The following is a 12,666-nucleotide window of genomic DNA, read 5'->3' on the forward strand; positions in this document are numbered from 1 at the left end:
CCCCTAGTTGCAAGTGGGTGGGGTTTTTGTTTTGTCTTTCCCTGGTCCTCATACACAGTGGGGACAGACTTAGGGCTCTACAGCTGTGCACAGAGGTCTACTATAGTTGTGGAGTCATCCTGGCCACACCTCGCCTGTGCATACTCCCCTCCCCCGTGCGTGTGTGTGTGTGTGTGTGTGTGTGTGTGTGTGTGTGCGCACGCGCGTGTGTGTTTAGTCATAAATTTTCCTAATGTCTCTAGTCCCAGGACCCACAATAAGGAAAAGGTCAAGCTGTTCCTCATGCTTCTGTGAACTAAAGTTCCTTTATAAAAAATAGTTCAAAGCTCCACCTGTGCTAAAGGTATTACACGGATGACTATCTGATTAGACGTTGGTAATGGTATAGTCAGAACGTTACAGCTCCAGAACCATATTCTTGAGTCTCCTCAATATCCACTTATCGCCCAACTTTGTGAGCTAGCATCCCTTTAACTAACAGGTAAAAACCTGTGGGATGTATCAGTTGAAGGGACCCCTGGCTTCTCCCAATACAAAAGCTAAAAAGTCAGCATCACCTGAGAACTACAGCCTAGAGTTCCCTGACCTGCTGTTGCCCACATGACTGATGCTCACACCAGTTTATTAAGGCAACTCCACAATCTATGATTTTCTTTTGTTCTGTGGCTATAAAAGTTCATGTACCCACTTTAACATTGGAATAGCCTAAATCTATGTTCCCAGGCCATGGCTACTCAAATTTGACTCAAAATAACCTCTGTTGCTCTATTTCAGGCGAGATGTGGTTTGTATCAACACTTCCCAGGAGATCTGCCCCACCACTCTGCCCCAGGAGCTTAAGCTGGGGTATGGTTTTAATTTACTCAGTGTATTTCCAGGACAGAAGACTCACAGAAACACAGTGCCAAACAGAAAGTCCCATGGCTGTACAAATGCTTATGTGTTGCTGCGTTTCTCTCTTCCCTACTTTTAGCCATTCTTCCTTCCCAAAATAAAGCCTAGACACATTTTCTACATCATGTGTTTGAGGGGAAAAAATGTGCTCAAGGGTGCCTCATAGCATGCAAAAGAACCAGATTTGGAGCATGCCCACGATCGAGCATTATGGAACTAGAGGCAAGAGGATCTCAAGTTCAAGGTCACCTTTGACTACATAGCAAATTCTAGGCCAGCCTGGGCTACATGAGACCCTGTGTCATTAAGAGAAAAACTCTTAAGAGAATTTTGGCTGGGATGAGAGAGAGAGAGAGAGAGAGAGAGAGAGAGAGAGAGAGAGAGAGAGAGAGAGAGAGAGAGCGCTCTGCAGGTAAAAGCACTATTTTGTCAATAAAATCTTGAATCACCTGTTGTGGCGGTAGGACTTCCTCACAGTGATGGACTCAAACCTAGAGTTGTAAGATGAACAAACGCTTTGTTTGCTAAACTGCTTCAGGAGGGCATGTAGTGGTTTGAAGAAGAATTATCCCGTACACTCATGTATTTGACTGTTTGGTTCTCAGCTGGTGAAGCTGTTGGGGAAGAGTTAGGAGGTGTGGCCTTGCTGGAGCAGGTATGACACTGGGGGTGGAGCTTGAGGTTTCAAAAGCCCACACAGCTCCCCCCTCCCAACTTCTATCTACAACTTACAGATCAGATGTGAGCTCTCAGTTACTACTCCAGCACCAGGCCAGCCTGCCACCATGCTCCCCACCATGACAATTCTGGACTAGCCTCTGAAACTGTGAGGAAGCCCCTAACTAAATGCTGTACTGAATAAGTGGCCTTGGTCAATGTGCTTCATCACAGCAATTGAAAGCAACCAAGTAGGTACTAGAAGTGGGGTATTTCTATTACAAGTCTGAACATACTGTTCGGTGGAGAAATATGGAACCTATTCTTCTACCAACTCTTTATCTCCCATTTCTGTCTACCCCACTCCCAACTTCCTCCCAGAAGTCCCAGTAACCCCACTTTAAGATAGGAGTTAGAACAATGTAAAAAAAGAATATAGGAAGTTTCATATCCCAATATCCTCAAAGCTGGACTACACAAGGTCCCTTCCCATCCAGTGTACCCATTTACAGAGGTTCCCTTAGGGGGTGGTAAAATTGGACTTATGACTGCTCTCCTTAATGGTTTTCAAGTAAAAAGCCTTAAAAGAATTTAAACCTCTTTTAGGCGAGCCCTTTGGAGAATCAAACCAATTGGATCAATTATTGGGCCTCCAGATTTATACATTGGGTGAATTAATATCAATCCTGGGTATTGTTTTCTTAGGGGAAGAAAAGACGGTGATAAGGGAACACCTAGCTGGACCTAGTGTCAGGATCCCAATGGGATAATAACAATAAAGTCCACTGGGGACGTGTGAGGAATCTGAGGGTCCTTATTACCAGCGAATAAGAAAATCACTTCCCTGAGCTCAGAATGTTAAGGCCTTTTGCAAAACAAGGGAGATGAAGTTCCAGCTGAATTCTCTTCTTTGTTCTTTTGAGGCAAGGTTTTCTGTGTAGCCCTGGCTGTCCTGGAACTAGCTTTGTAGACGAGGCTGGGCTCAAACGCACAGAGATCCACCTGCTTCTGCCTCCTGAGTGCTGGGGTTAAAGGTATGCACCACCACTGCCTGGCTTCCCAGCTGAATGCTTAAAGGACCAAATGAGAAAATATTCTAGATTAAGACTGGAGGATTCCTTTGGCCACGGGATGCTAAAGCTATATTTTATGACCAACAGTTGGCCAGACATTTTTTAAAAGTTACTAAAGATAGAAAGTTGGAAGGGTAGAGAACTTAAAGATTTGCTTGCAGAGGCCCAGAAAGAGCAGACTTAAAGGCACGAAAAAAAGCAGAAACAGAAAGCTAAGGTCATGCTTTTCCTCTGTAAACCAAATGCCCCAGAAACAGGACAGAGGCTTAGGATCCCAACAATGTCATCACTATGCCGTTCTGGTAGTGGAGGCCCTGGGGTGCTTACTGCAGACCAGGAGTGAAGGAGAAATGATAAGGACAGAGAACAATTGTGTCCAGTGTGGAAAGGTGGGACACTTTGAGAAGGAATGCCCGGAATGGGGAAAGGATCATTATCCTCATAAATTTTAATGACAATTTGGGGAGGGGAATCAAAGGGTCTACTTTTCACTAAGACCTCATGAGAGACTTTAAAGATAGTTCCTATGGAGGAAGAAATTATATTTCTTTTTGATCAGGGGAATTCCATTCCTCCCCATTTAAACGTCTCCCAGGGATGAACCTTTTCTCAGAAAAATTGGTGGTAACCAAGGTGAGGGGAGAATTCTCTCCTCCACTTTCTGAAAAAAAAAACTATAATTAATTTTCAGGATAGACGAAGAGTAACACAGTTTCTTTGTGTTCCAGAAGCAGGAAACAACATATTGGGGAGAGATCTGATATCCAAATTAGAAGCGGAATTAACATATTTCAGGATGAAGTCAAAGGTCTCCCTTGATTTGATGGTTCCCTGGGCTGGAAAACAAATCAAACCTAATGGTTGGGCCCAAGAAGGCTGTCGGTGTGACTTGCAGAATCCTCCCATCCAAATCGAGCTGAAACACCCTATACACGTGTTTGGAGGAGGCACTACCTATCCTATTCCCTTAGAGGGAAGATTGGGGTTTAAACCTATCATTGAGCTCATAAAAGACAGACTTCTTAAACCCTGTATCCGTCCTCCTCCAATACTCCAATTCTACCAGTGAAGAAATACAATTGTTCATATCAATCAGTCCAAGATCTTAGAGCAATTAACCAGATTGTTAGACACGACACCCTGTGGTCCCCAACACACACACCCTCCTCAGAAAGACCCCAACAGTGGCTCAGGGTCACAGATCGCAAAGAAGCCATCTGAGCTTGCACCCTTATGCTGACAGCAGAGATCCTTTTGCCTTTGAATGGGAAGACCCCCATCTTGGAGAAAGCAACAGTATTCATGGGTTCCGGTAATTCTTCTAATGTGTTTGACCAGATACTCGAAGAGTTTTGAGAACTGTCTCGCTACCCAGAAGTGCCTACTGCAATGTTCCGATGACCTTCTCCCATCTGGGGACCAGAACGAGGTCATCAACACCATTAGCTTCCTTGGCAGTCATGGGTTGTGGGCATTGAAAATAGGTAATTTTTACAAGATAAGGTTAGATACTTGGGGCATGAGGTCATTCAAGGTCAAAGGTTAGGGCTGAAAGAACCAGTTGTAGCTGCTTCTAGTGCGGTCATTCCGCCGTGTGTGATGCCATACAGCTGACCTACACGCAACAGTTACTTCCACACAAACAACTTCCTTTTCCAAGGTGAATTCCCTCAGGTTTGTTTCCAACTTTAATATGACTAGCAAGCCCTTGGCTTGTATTGCTTGCCTACATATTGATTACCTACATAATCGGCTTTCTGTTTTGTTTTAGGTAGGGTCTTGTGGCCTAGGTTGGTTTTGAATTTGCTGTGAAGCTAAGCGTGGCCTTGAACTTGTTATCTTTCTGACTCAATCTCTAGAGTGCTAAAATTAAAGGTGTGCTGCAAGGTGCCCACTTCCTACAGGGCTAGGGATCAAACCAGGGGCTTTGTACATGCTAGGCAGGCGCTGTGCTGAATCAAGCCATCACTCCAGAACAATAGTGATTTTCACAGTTTTTTAATTGGCGTCATTAAGTCGAAGGAAACTGGGTGTAAGAATTCCTTAGCCAATGTGAATACAACATTGATGGCTTATTCGTACATCCTGCGGTAAAAAAGTACAATATAAATTAACACCATCAAGAACCTCTCGGTGTCTGCACTGACCCTGGGGCACACGGCATGGTGGGTATGCAGGCTGGATTCCGGCAGCCTAGTGTCCATCCAACCATGCTTTACTGAGAAATGTTACGTGGCGTTGGAGAAAAAACACAGCTTGCTCAGCTTCCTAAGGGAAAAATGGTAGATTCTGAATCCATTTGCTCTTAGAGTGGAGGCATCGACCTCACAGGATAACCTCAGTAGATGGTGAAAGGGGGAATACAGGCACCCATGCCCCCCATCAAAACTGAAACAGTAACAAAAAACAAAAACAAAACAAAAAAGGAGTACAATAAAAACAAAAAGTGAAATCTAAAATACTTTTCAAAACTTTTTTTTTTTTTTTTTTTTTTTTTTTTTGAGACAGGGTCTCGTAGCCCTGGTTGGTCTGGGACCTCAAACTCACAGAGATCCATCCACCTGTCTCTGTCACTCAAGTGCCTCGCAAAAGGTTTAAAAACAAAACAAGGATAGCACTTTGTGAAAAAAGGAAGTCTGGTAATGAGGTTACCTGGGAGCGGGCAGCAGTCAGGCTGTGTAGGCGGAAGAGAACGGAAATCACAAGATTTGTTCACTGCACATGGTTAATTCAGCGAGGACCAGAAGATCTTTAAATTACAGCCAGCAGGACAATCTCCAGCCAGAGTTTTACTCTTAGTAGCTGTCCTTGTCACTGGTGGCCCTCAGCTCTGCTCACCACAGCTGTTGGTTTGTGCTGATGTCTCTGCAGCCTCTGCCCCTGGCCTCACAGTGGCTGCTCCCCAAAGCTTCCGTCTCCTCTGCGCCTAGAGAACCTACATTTGGTCCCACCAGCCACGGGCAGAGCCACCTCGGTCCCCAGACCATCCACATACTTGCCATCCACGGCCGTATCTTGTCCTTAGCATCATCAACATTCTCACACATGACAAGCCTAATCCCCCCAGGTCTCTGGGTAATTACTATCGCCCATGAAGAGATACGTCATCATCTTGACACCTCCCATCAACTGCTCTTCATTGTGGGAATTCAACCCTACGATAAAACCCTAAACTTGACCCGATGCTAAGGTGGCCTGCTGTTATGACACAGTAGGCCACACAGCCCCAGCCTCCTAACTCGCGAGTCTGTTGGTAACAGTTTACCTTTCATTATGGAATCCTACCTAATATAAAGCCAAGTTTCTAAACCGTTTTCCACATCTGTCACATTAAAAATGTCTTTCTTGGAAAATCTTTTTGATTTGAATTAAGTATCTTTCAGATCCATCCTTCAACTGTGGCTTCTCTCCAACACGAGTCACATGGTGTGGAGTAAGGGGTGACACCCCGCTCCCAGCTTTCCTACCACATTCCTGGCATGTATAGGGTTTCTCTCCAGCCTGAATTCTCTGATAGTCCATGGACTGTGAGGAAGAGCTGTAAGTTTTCCCACACTCAGGACAACCCCGGGGTTTTTCCTCACTTCGGATCGTCCACTGCAGAACAAGTTTCGCACTGTGGCTGAACGTCCCGCCACGTCTCTCTCCAGCGGACAGGTGGCTGGAGGAGTCATAGACGAAATCTGGGCCACACTCGAATTCCTGTGGGCTCTCGCCCATGTGAACCCGCCGATGCTGAGTGAGGGCTGATCTCCTGCTGAAGGCCTTCCCACAGAGACCGCACTCGTAAGGCTTCTCTCCAGTGTGAACGCGCTGGTGGAGAGTGAGCTGGGAGCTCTGGATGAAGGCCTTCCCACACTCCGCGCACTGATAGGGCTTCTCCCCGGTATGCACTCTGCGGTGCTGCATCAGAGTGGAACTACGGCTGAAGGCTTTGCCGCACTCGCCGCAAACATAGGGCTTCTCCCCAGTGTGAATCCTAACGTGCTCCGTAAGATGAGAATTGAAGCCGAAGGCCCGTCCGCATTCTCCACACACGTAGGGCTTCTCTCCGGTGTGAACCCTGTGGTGAAGGAAAAGGCTGGAGCTCTGGCTGAAGGCTTTCCCACACTGAGTGCATTTGTGGGGCTTCTCCCCCGTGTGGATCCTCTGGTGCTGAATAAGGCTTGCGTTCCGACTGAAAGCCTTTCCACACCAGCTGCACCCGTGGGGCTTCTCCCCCGTGTGGATCCTCTGGTGCTGAGTTAGCTGGGGACTCTGGCTGAAGGCTTTCCCACACTCATTGCACTTGTAGGGTTTCTCCCCTGTGTGTATTATACGGTGCTGAATGAGACTTGAACTTCTACTGAAGGCCTTCCCACACTCGTTACACCCAAACGGCTTTTCTCCAGTGTGAATTCTCTGATGCAGACGGAGATAGGAATTGAGCCCAAACGTTTTCCCACATTCATCACACTTAAACGGTTTATTCCCAGTGTGAATTCGCTGGTGAAGAATAAGATTTGAGCTGTGAGTAAAGGCCCGCCCACACGGACCGCATTCGTAAGGCTTTTCCCCGGTGTGACTCCTGCGATGCCGACTTAGGTCTGAGTTATATTTAAACATTTTATTGCATATGTCACATTTAAAGATTCTCTGTCCCGTTTTACTTCTTTGAATTGTAACACCACTTTGGCTGGGATTCAAGTGTTTGTCAAATGCAGACGAAGCCTGGGTGTTCTCTGGTAGGTGCTCCCTACAGACTGTGGAGTCCTTTTTAGCAACACCCTTCAAACCCTGAGTCGCAGAGCTTCCTTGGCTCCCCTCTCCCTGACTTTCATGGGCACAAGCTTCCTTGGATTCAGACGCCTGTGAATTAGCCCTTGGGAACTTTTGTGATAATTCTGGGGTTTTTACTTCTTCGGAACATTTCTGGTTTAAAATGGATAGCTCCTTCTCAGGCTTGATCTCAGACTCTGTTAAACACAAAGCACAAATAAATGAGCAGAGAAACCCTTGGCAGCAGAAATCACAATTTGCTTCGTGTTCCCATAAGGTATGATGTCCCAGTTATGAAGGCGCACCTTTGATCCTGGCGCTGGGGAGGCAGAGGCAGGCCAGCCTGGTCTACATAGTAAGTTCCAGGACAGTAAGACTACATAGGACCCTGTCTCAAAACAAACAAATGAACAAACAAACAAACAAACAAACAAAAAATAAAGCTACTATGCAAAAATCAGATGCTTCAGTAGAGTATGACAGAACCCTAAAATAAGGACGGCCAACTAGCAGAATAAAGACAGCGGTGTTCCCTACTCTTCAAAGCACGGGAGAGACACACAAACTGCCAGTGTTAAATTAGTAAATTAACCTGTTCAATGAGTACACGACCAATGGTGTTCCAGATAAGGAACACAATGGGAAGACAAACACAGCCTCTGGTCTCAAAAAGCTCTACTTGGGAAGGCAGAAAATGATTTTTTTGTAGTTGTTGTTTTGGGTTTTTTGTTTGTTTGTTTGGGTTTTTTTTTTTTTGGTAGTTGTTGTTTTGGTTTTTTTGTTTGTTTGTTTGTTTTCTTGAATCAAGAGTTTTTGTTGTGTAGCCTATGGTGGTTTGGAACTCATGATCCTGTCACTGAGTGCTGGTATTACATCACATGCCACCATTTTCAAAAAGGAATTGATAAATCCTGTAACATGATGGAAACAGTATATACAGTCAGAAGATCCCAAGAGGAAGGGTGGATCTGAAAGAGTTAAAGGTGCCAGTCAGCAGTGTTGGACAATGGCACAACTGTTGGAATGTGAGGAGGAAGGTACTGAGTCCAAGAACTAAGGAATTCTCACCATGGCCAGAGCAAGAGGAGGGTGGCAGAGACAGGGACAGGAACAGAAGGTGCTGCACAGAGGCTGAGAAGACTGGGTTTTAGAAGCAATATATTGCACACCCCTGGACCCCAAACTGCTCTCTAAGAATGTATCCCAAGGGTTAGAAGCCGTCCACTGGCTTCTGCAAGCATCCTATGATCTCTCTCTCTCTCTCTCTCTCTCTCTCTCTCTCTCTCTCACTCACACACACACACACACACACAGAATAAAATAAATCTTTTTTAAAAATAATTTATTCCATGTGATACTACAATACCTTCCTACATAGCAATGGAAGAACATATAATTAAAGGAAAGTCTATGATATATTATTAAAACAAGTACATTCCAAAATCTGATGCACAGAATAAACCAATTTTTACTGGAATGGAAAGCACATGTATGAGCCATTCCTGCCTTAACTGGTTAGTGCAAGTTGCTGAAGTCATCTGGTTGTGGTGGTTTCTCTGAGGAAACGTTAGGAAGTAGGTTTATAGACCAGGGAGGTGTCAGACTCTGCCTTTGCCTCCAGACTACTGGGACTGACATGCACACGTCCCTATGCTCCGGAAAGAGAAAGTTAACCTAATGTATTTCACTTACTTATTCATACTTCACCTCTTTTCCCTGCATCCCTGAGAAGTCAGGAGAGGGTGCTAGATCCCCTGGAATTGGGGTTACGAGCCACCTGAAGTGGCTGCTGGGAACTGAACCTGGGTCTTCTGCAAGAACAGCAGGGTCTCTTAACCAGTGACTCACCTCTCCAGGCCCTCAAATAACTTTTAACATTTATTGTATGTGTGGGACAAAAAGATAATTTGTGAAATGCTATTTTTTAATATTTTTTAAACTTTAATGTATGAGTGCTCTGCTGCATATACATCTTCAGGCTAGAAGAGGGCAGCAGATCCCCTTACAGATGGTTGTGAGCCACCATGTGGTTGCTGGGAACTGAACTCAGGTCCTCTGGAAGAGCAGCCAGTGCTCTTAACTGCTGAGCCATCTCTCCAGCCCATGAACTGCTATTTTTCCTTTCACAATTCCCTTCAGTCGTATGGGCTGTCAGGCCTGGGAGCGTGTGCTTTTACCTGGTGAGCCCTATCCCTTAAGTCTACAAAACATTTTTGAAAATAATAATTTTAAGCAGTGTGGCTTTCTGATTTGTACCACAGGTCCAGGTGGCCAATCCTGGTTACTGCAGCTACAGCCTCACACTGGACAATGAAGACAACTTTGACGGTAATGACTGAAGGTGGAGGACAAGAACAGACCCAGGTGAATTGAGAAACATCTAGAAGGAAAGTCAAAGCATTGAGAGCCTCCATTTTGGAGAACGACCACAAGCCAATCATAGCCAAGTGTGAGTGTGAGTTCATGGGCTGGACACCTGAACACCGCAGTGCTGATGTGTACCCCCAGGGTTGGAGTGTGATTGGGACCTTTCCTTACTGCCATGAAGAAACCCAGGTCCCTAAAGAGCCCCATTACCTTCATCATTCATGGCAAGCTGCTTAGCTGGGAGCGATGGGAGCTAATTATCGCTGACAGCTAAGCGGTCCTTCTAGCTGTAATCCCAGGCTCCTGCTTACATTATCACAGGAGAAATGAGAAACAGTGTTTCAGTCACTGCTCCCAAGTAAGCTTCAAAAGAAAAAAAGCAGAGCCTCCAGGGAAAGAGAAAAAAACGTTTCAGGTTCTGTGTCAGGCATCAGTTTAGTAACTCAAATATACAAACAAGGGGGCTGGAGAAATGGCTCAGCCGTTAAGAGCACTGACTGCTTTTCCAGAGGTCCTAAGTTCAATTCCCAGCAACCACATGGTGGCTCACAACCATCTGTGATGGGATCCGATGCCCTCTTCTGGTGTGTCTGAAGACAGTGTACAGTGTATTTATATAAATAAAAAAAAATCTTTAAAAATACAAAAATGAAACAATAACAACTCCGAAGCCATACACATGTTAAATGAGTTGATGAACAGAACAGACAGTTCTCAGAACAAATGGAAACAGTATCGGGTATGGTGTCGGACACTGTAGCACTTAAGAAGCAGGGGCAGCAGGAGCGGGGTTAATCTCAGCCACACAGTTTTCATGCCAAACTGAGCAACCTGAAACTCTGTCTCAAAACAAACTATAACAAGGCACACAAAAAGTAAACACAAATGGCCTGTCTTTACTCAGCATCCTCAGGCCATGCTGAGACCTACACTGAACCTGCTTTGAAATCCCATCTCCCAGACTGGCTGGCTATCACCGGAAAAACAGGCATCTAACGCTGGCGAGAACGTGGAGAAAGAGTAACCCTCACGCACTGCCGGTGGGAATGTAAGCTGGTGTGTGCCGTACAGAAGTCAGCCCAGAGCCTCCTCAAAAACACTAAGGATCTCTGTGAGTCTGAGGCCAACCTGGTCTACACAGCACGTTCCAGGGACAGCCAGGGCTAAATAGACTCTGCCTTAAAAAGCAACAACCAAACCACTGAACACGGATGTTCCATATGGCCCAGCTATACCACTCTTGAGTATATTCTCTTGGCACACTATTCTCCATAGCTAGATAATGGAACCAGTGAAATCCAACAGACATGTTGATAAATCAAATGTAGAACATATACACAGTGGAATTTTATTTAGCCGCAAAGGAAAATGGATACAACTAGAAATCACTGTGTTTACTAAAACCAGGCGGACAGGTAAGATCGAATCCTAAATGATCTCCTCATATGTGAGTCTAGGTTACTAGTCTTGGGGCTGGGAGATGGTTCAGCAGCTCAGAGAATTTGCTAATCCCACTGAGAACCCAGGATTAGTTCCCAACAGCCACTCGGTGGCTCACAACCAGCCAGAACTCCAGTTCCAGGGTACCTGGTGCCCTCTTCCAGCCTCTGCAGGCCTCAGGCACGCAATGGTGCCTATACATACATGTAGACAAAATACACGCATGAGATAAATCTTTAAAAAAAAATACTGCTTTCCCCCTGTTTTCTGAGTTATTAGTAATTTTCTCTCCAAGTGAAATCACTTTGATGTAAACGCGCTCATGGGCTGAAGTCTAGCTTACTTGATAGAGGGCCTGCCCAACTTGAGGGCCACTCCCAACACCACGTAACATCAGAGGTGACGGTGAACGCCGCTGATCTCAGCGCTCAGAAGGTGGAGCAAGAGGATCAGGAGTTTTAAGAAATTTCTGACTAAACAGCAAATTTGATGCCAACGGTGGCTGCATGAGACCCTGTGTCAGTGTCCAAAGTGTCCTTCTGTTACAACCTGCAGGATCTGTGTCAATTGGTGTGTGTGTGTGTGTGTGTGTGTGTGTGTGTGTGTGTGTGTGTGTGTGTGTCTGTGTTTAAAGATTTATTTCCATTTTAAGTATGTGTGAGTGCTTGATGGCTGTCACAGAGGTAAAAGGGGGTTTTGGAAACCCTGGAATTGGACTTAGTTGTCAGCCACCATATGGGTGCTGGAACTCAAACCTATGTACTTTGGAAGAGCAGCCAGTGTTCTTAACTGCTGAGCTACTGATCTGGTCCTCTTGATCCCCCAACACACACCTTTTTTTGTTTTTGTTTTGTTTTGTTTTGTTTTGTTTTTGATAGGGTCTCCTTCCAGATCTACATACCTGATCACACAGCCTAGGCTGGTCTTGGTGTTACTGTCCTCATATTTGCCATTTGTTCCTCTGCTCTTTAATTTCTTTTTTTTTTTTAAGGTCCAAGCTTATGCATTCTAGACAAATGCCTGTTGTACTCTTACCACCTTAAACATTCCCTCTCAAATGAAATACTTCTTCTTGGAGAAAGAACCATTATACTCAAGAAATAAAATTTACAAAGCTCAGAAAGCTCCTGAAATTTACAAGATTCACAAAGACCCTCCCCAGGGTTGTAAAAACAATAAACAAGTGTGAGGGAAAAGATTCTGACCAGCCTAGGTGCAGGCAATTTGGTTATAAAGCTCCAAGGACAGCTTTCATGAGTGGTTTCACATATATGCAGACAAAATATACACAAAATAAATGTTTGAAAAAAATATTAGTTTTCCTCTGAGATAATAATACATTTTATCTCCAAGTAAAATGCTTTTAACATAAATGTGTTCAAGAGCTGAAGATTTAGCTTAGTGGACACCATGCAGCCCTTAATTTGAAGGAGTTTCAGTTGCACTTGGTCCCTTTGTCTCACCCTGTTTACCACAA

At 45.0% G+C, this 12,666-nt stretch overlaps 2 protein-coding genes across 3 annotated transcripts in view; both read right to left on the reverse strand.

The window, feature by feature from the left end:
* Arhgap39 (Rho GTPase activating protein 39) overlaps window positions 1-12,666 on the reverse strand; it is a 151,560-nt gene that overhangs the window by 119,645 nt on the left and 19,249 nt on the right. The window lies entirely within an intron of this gene.
* Window positions 4,607-12,666, reverse strand: part of Znf251 (zinc finger protein 251) — a 28,133-nt gene continuing 20,073 nt past the window's right edge. Inside the window, exons 4-5 of the mRNA XM_032890775.1 lie at window positions 9,639-9,762; window positions 4,607-7,662 (exon numbers count right to left, since the gene is read on the reverse strand). Coding sequence (XP_032746666.1) covers window positions 5,955-7,662; window positions 9,639-9,762 — 1,832 coding nt within the window. The 3' untranslated portion in view covers window positions 4,607-5,954. The remainder of the gene's footprint in view (window positions 7,663-9,638; window positions 9,763-12,666) is intronic.

Source organism: Rattus rattus, chromosome 1 (genome assembly GCF_011064425.1).
Source record: "Rattus rattus isolate New Zealand chromosome 1, Rrattus_CSIRO_v1, whole genome shotgun sequence".
Classification (NCBI taxonomy): Eukaryota; Metazoa; Chordata; class Mammalia; order Rodentia; family Muridae; genus Rattus; species Rattus rattus.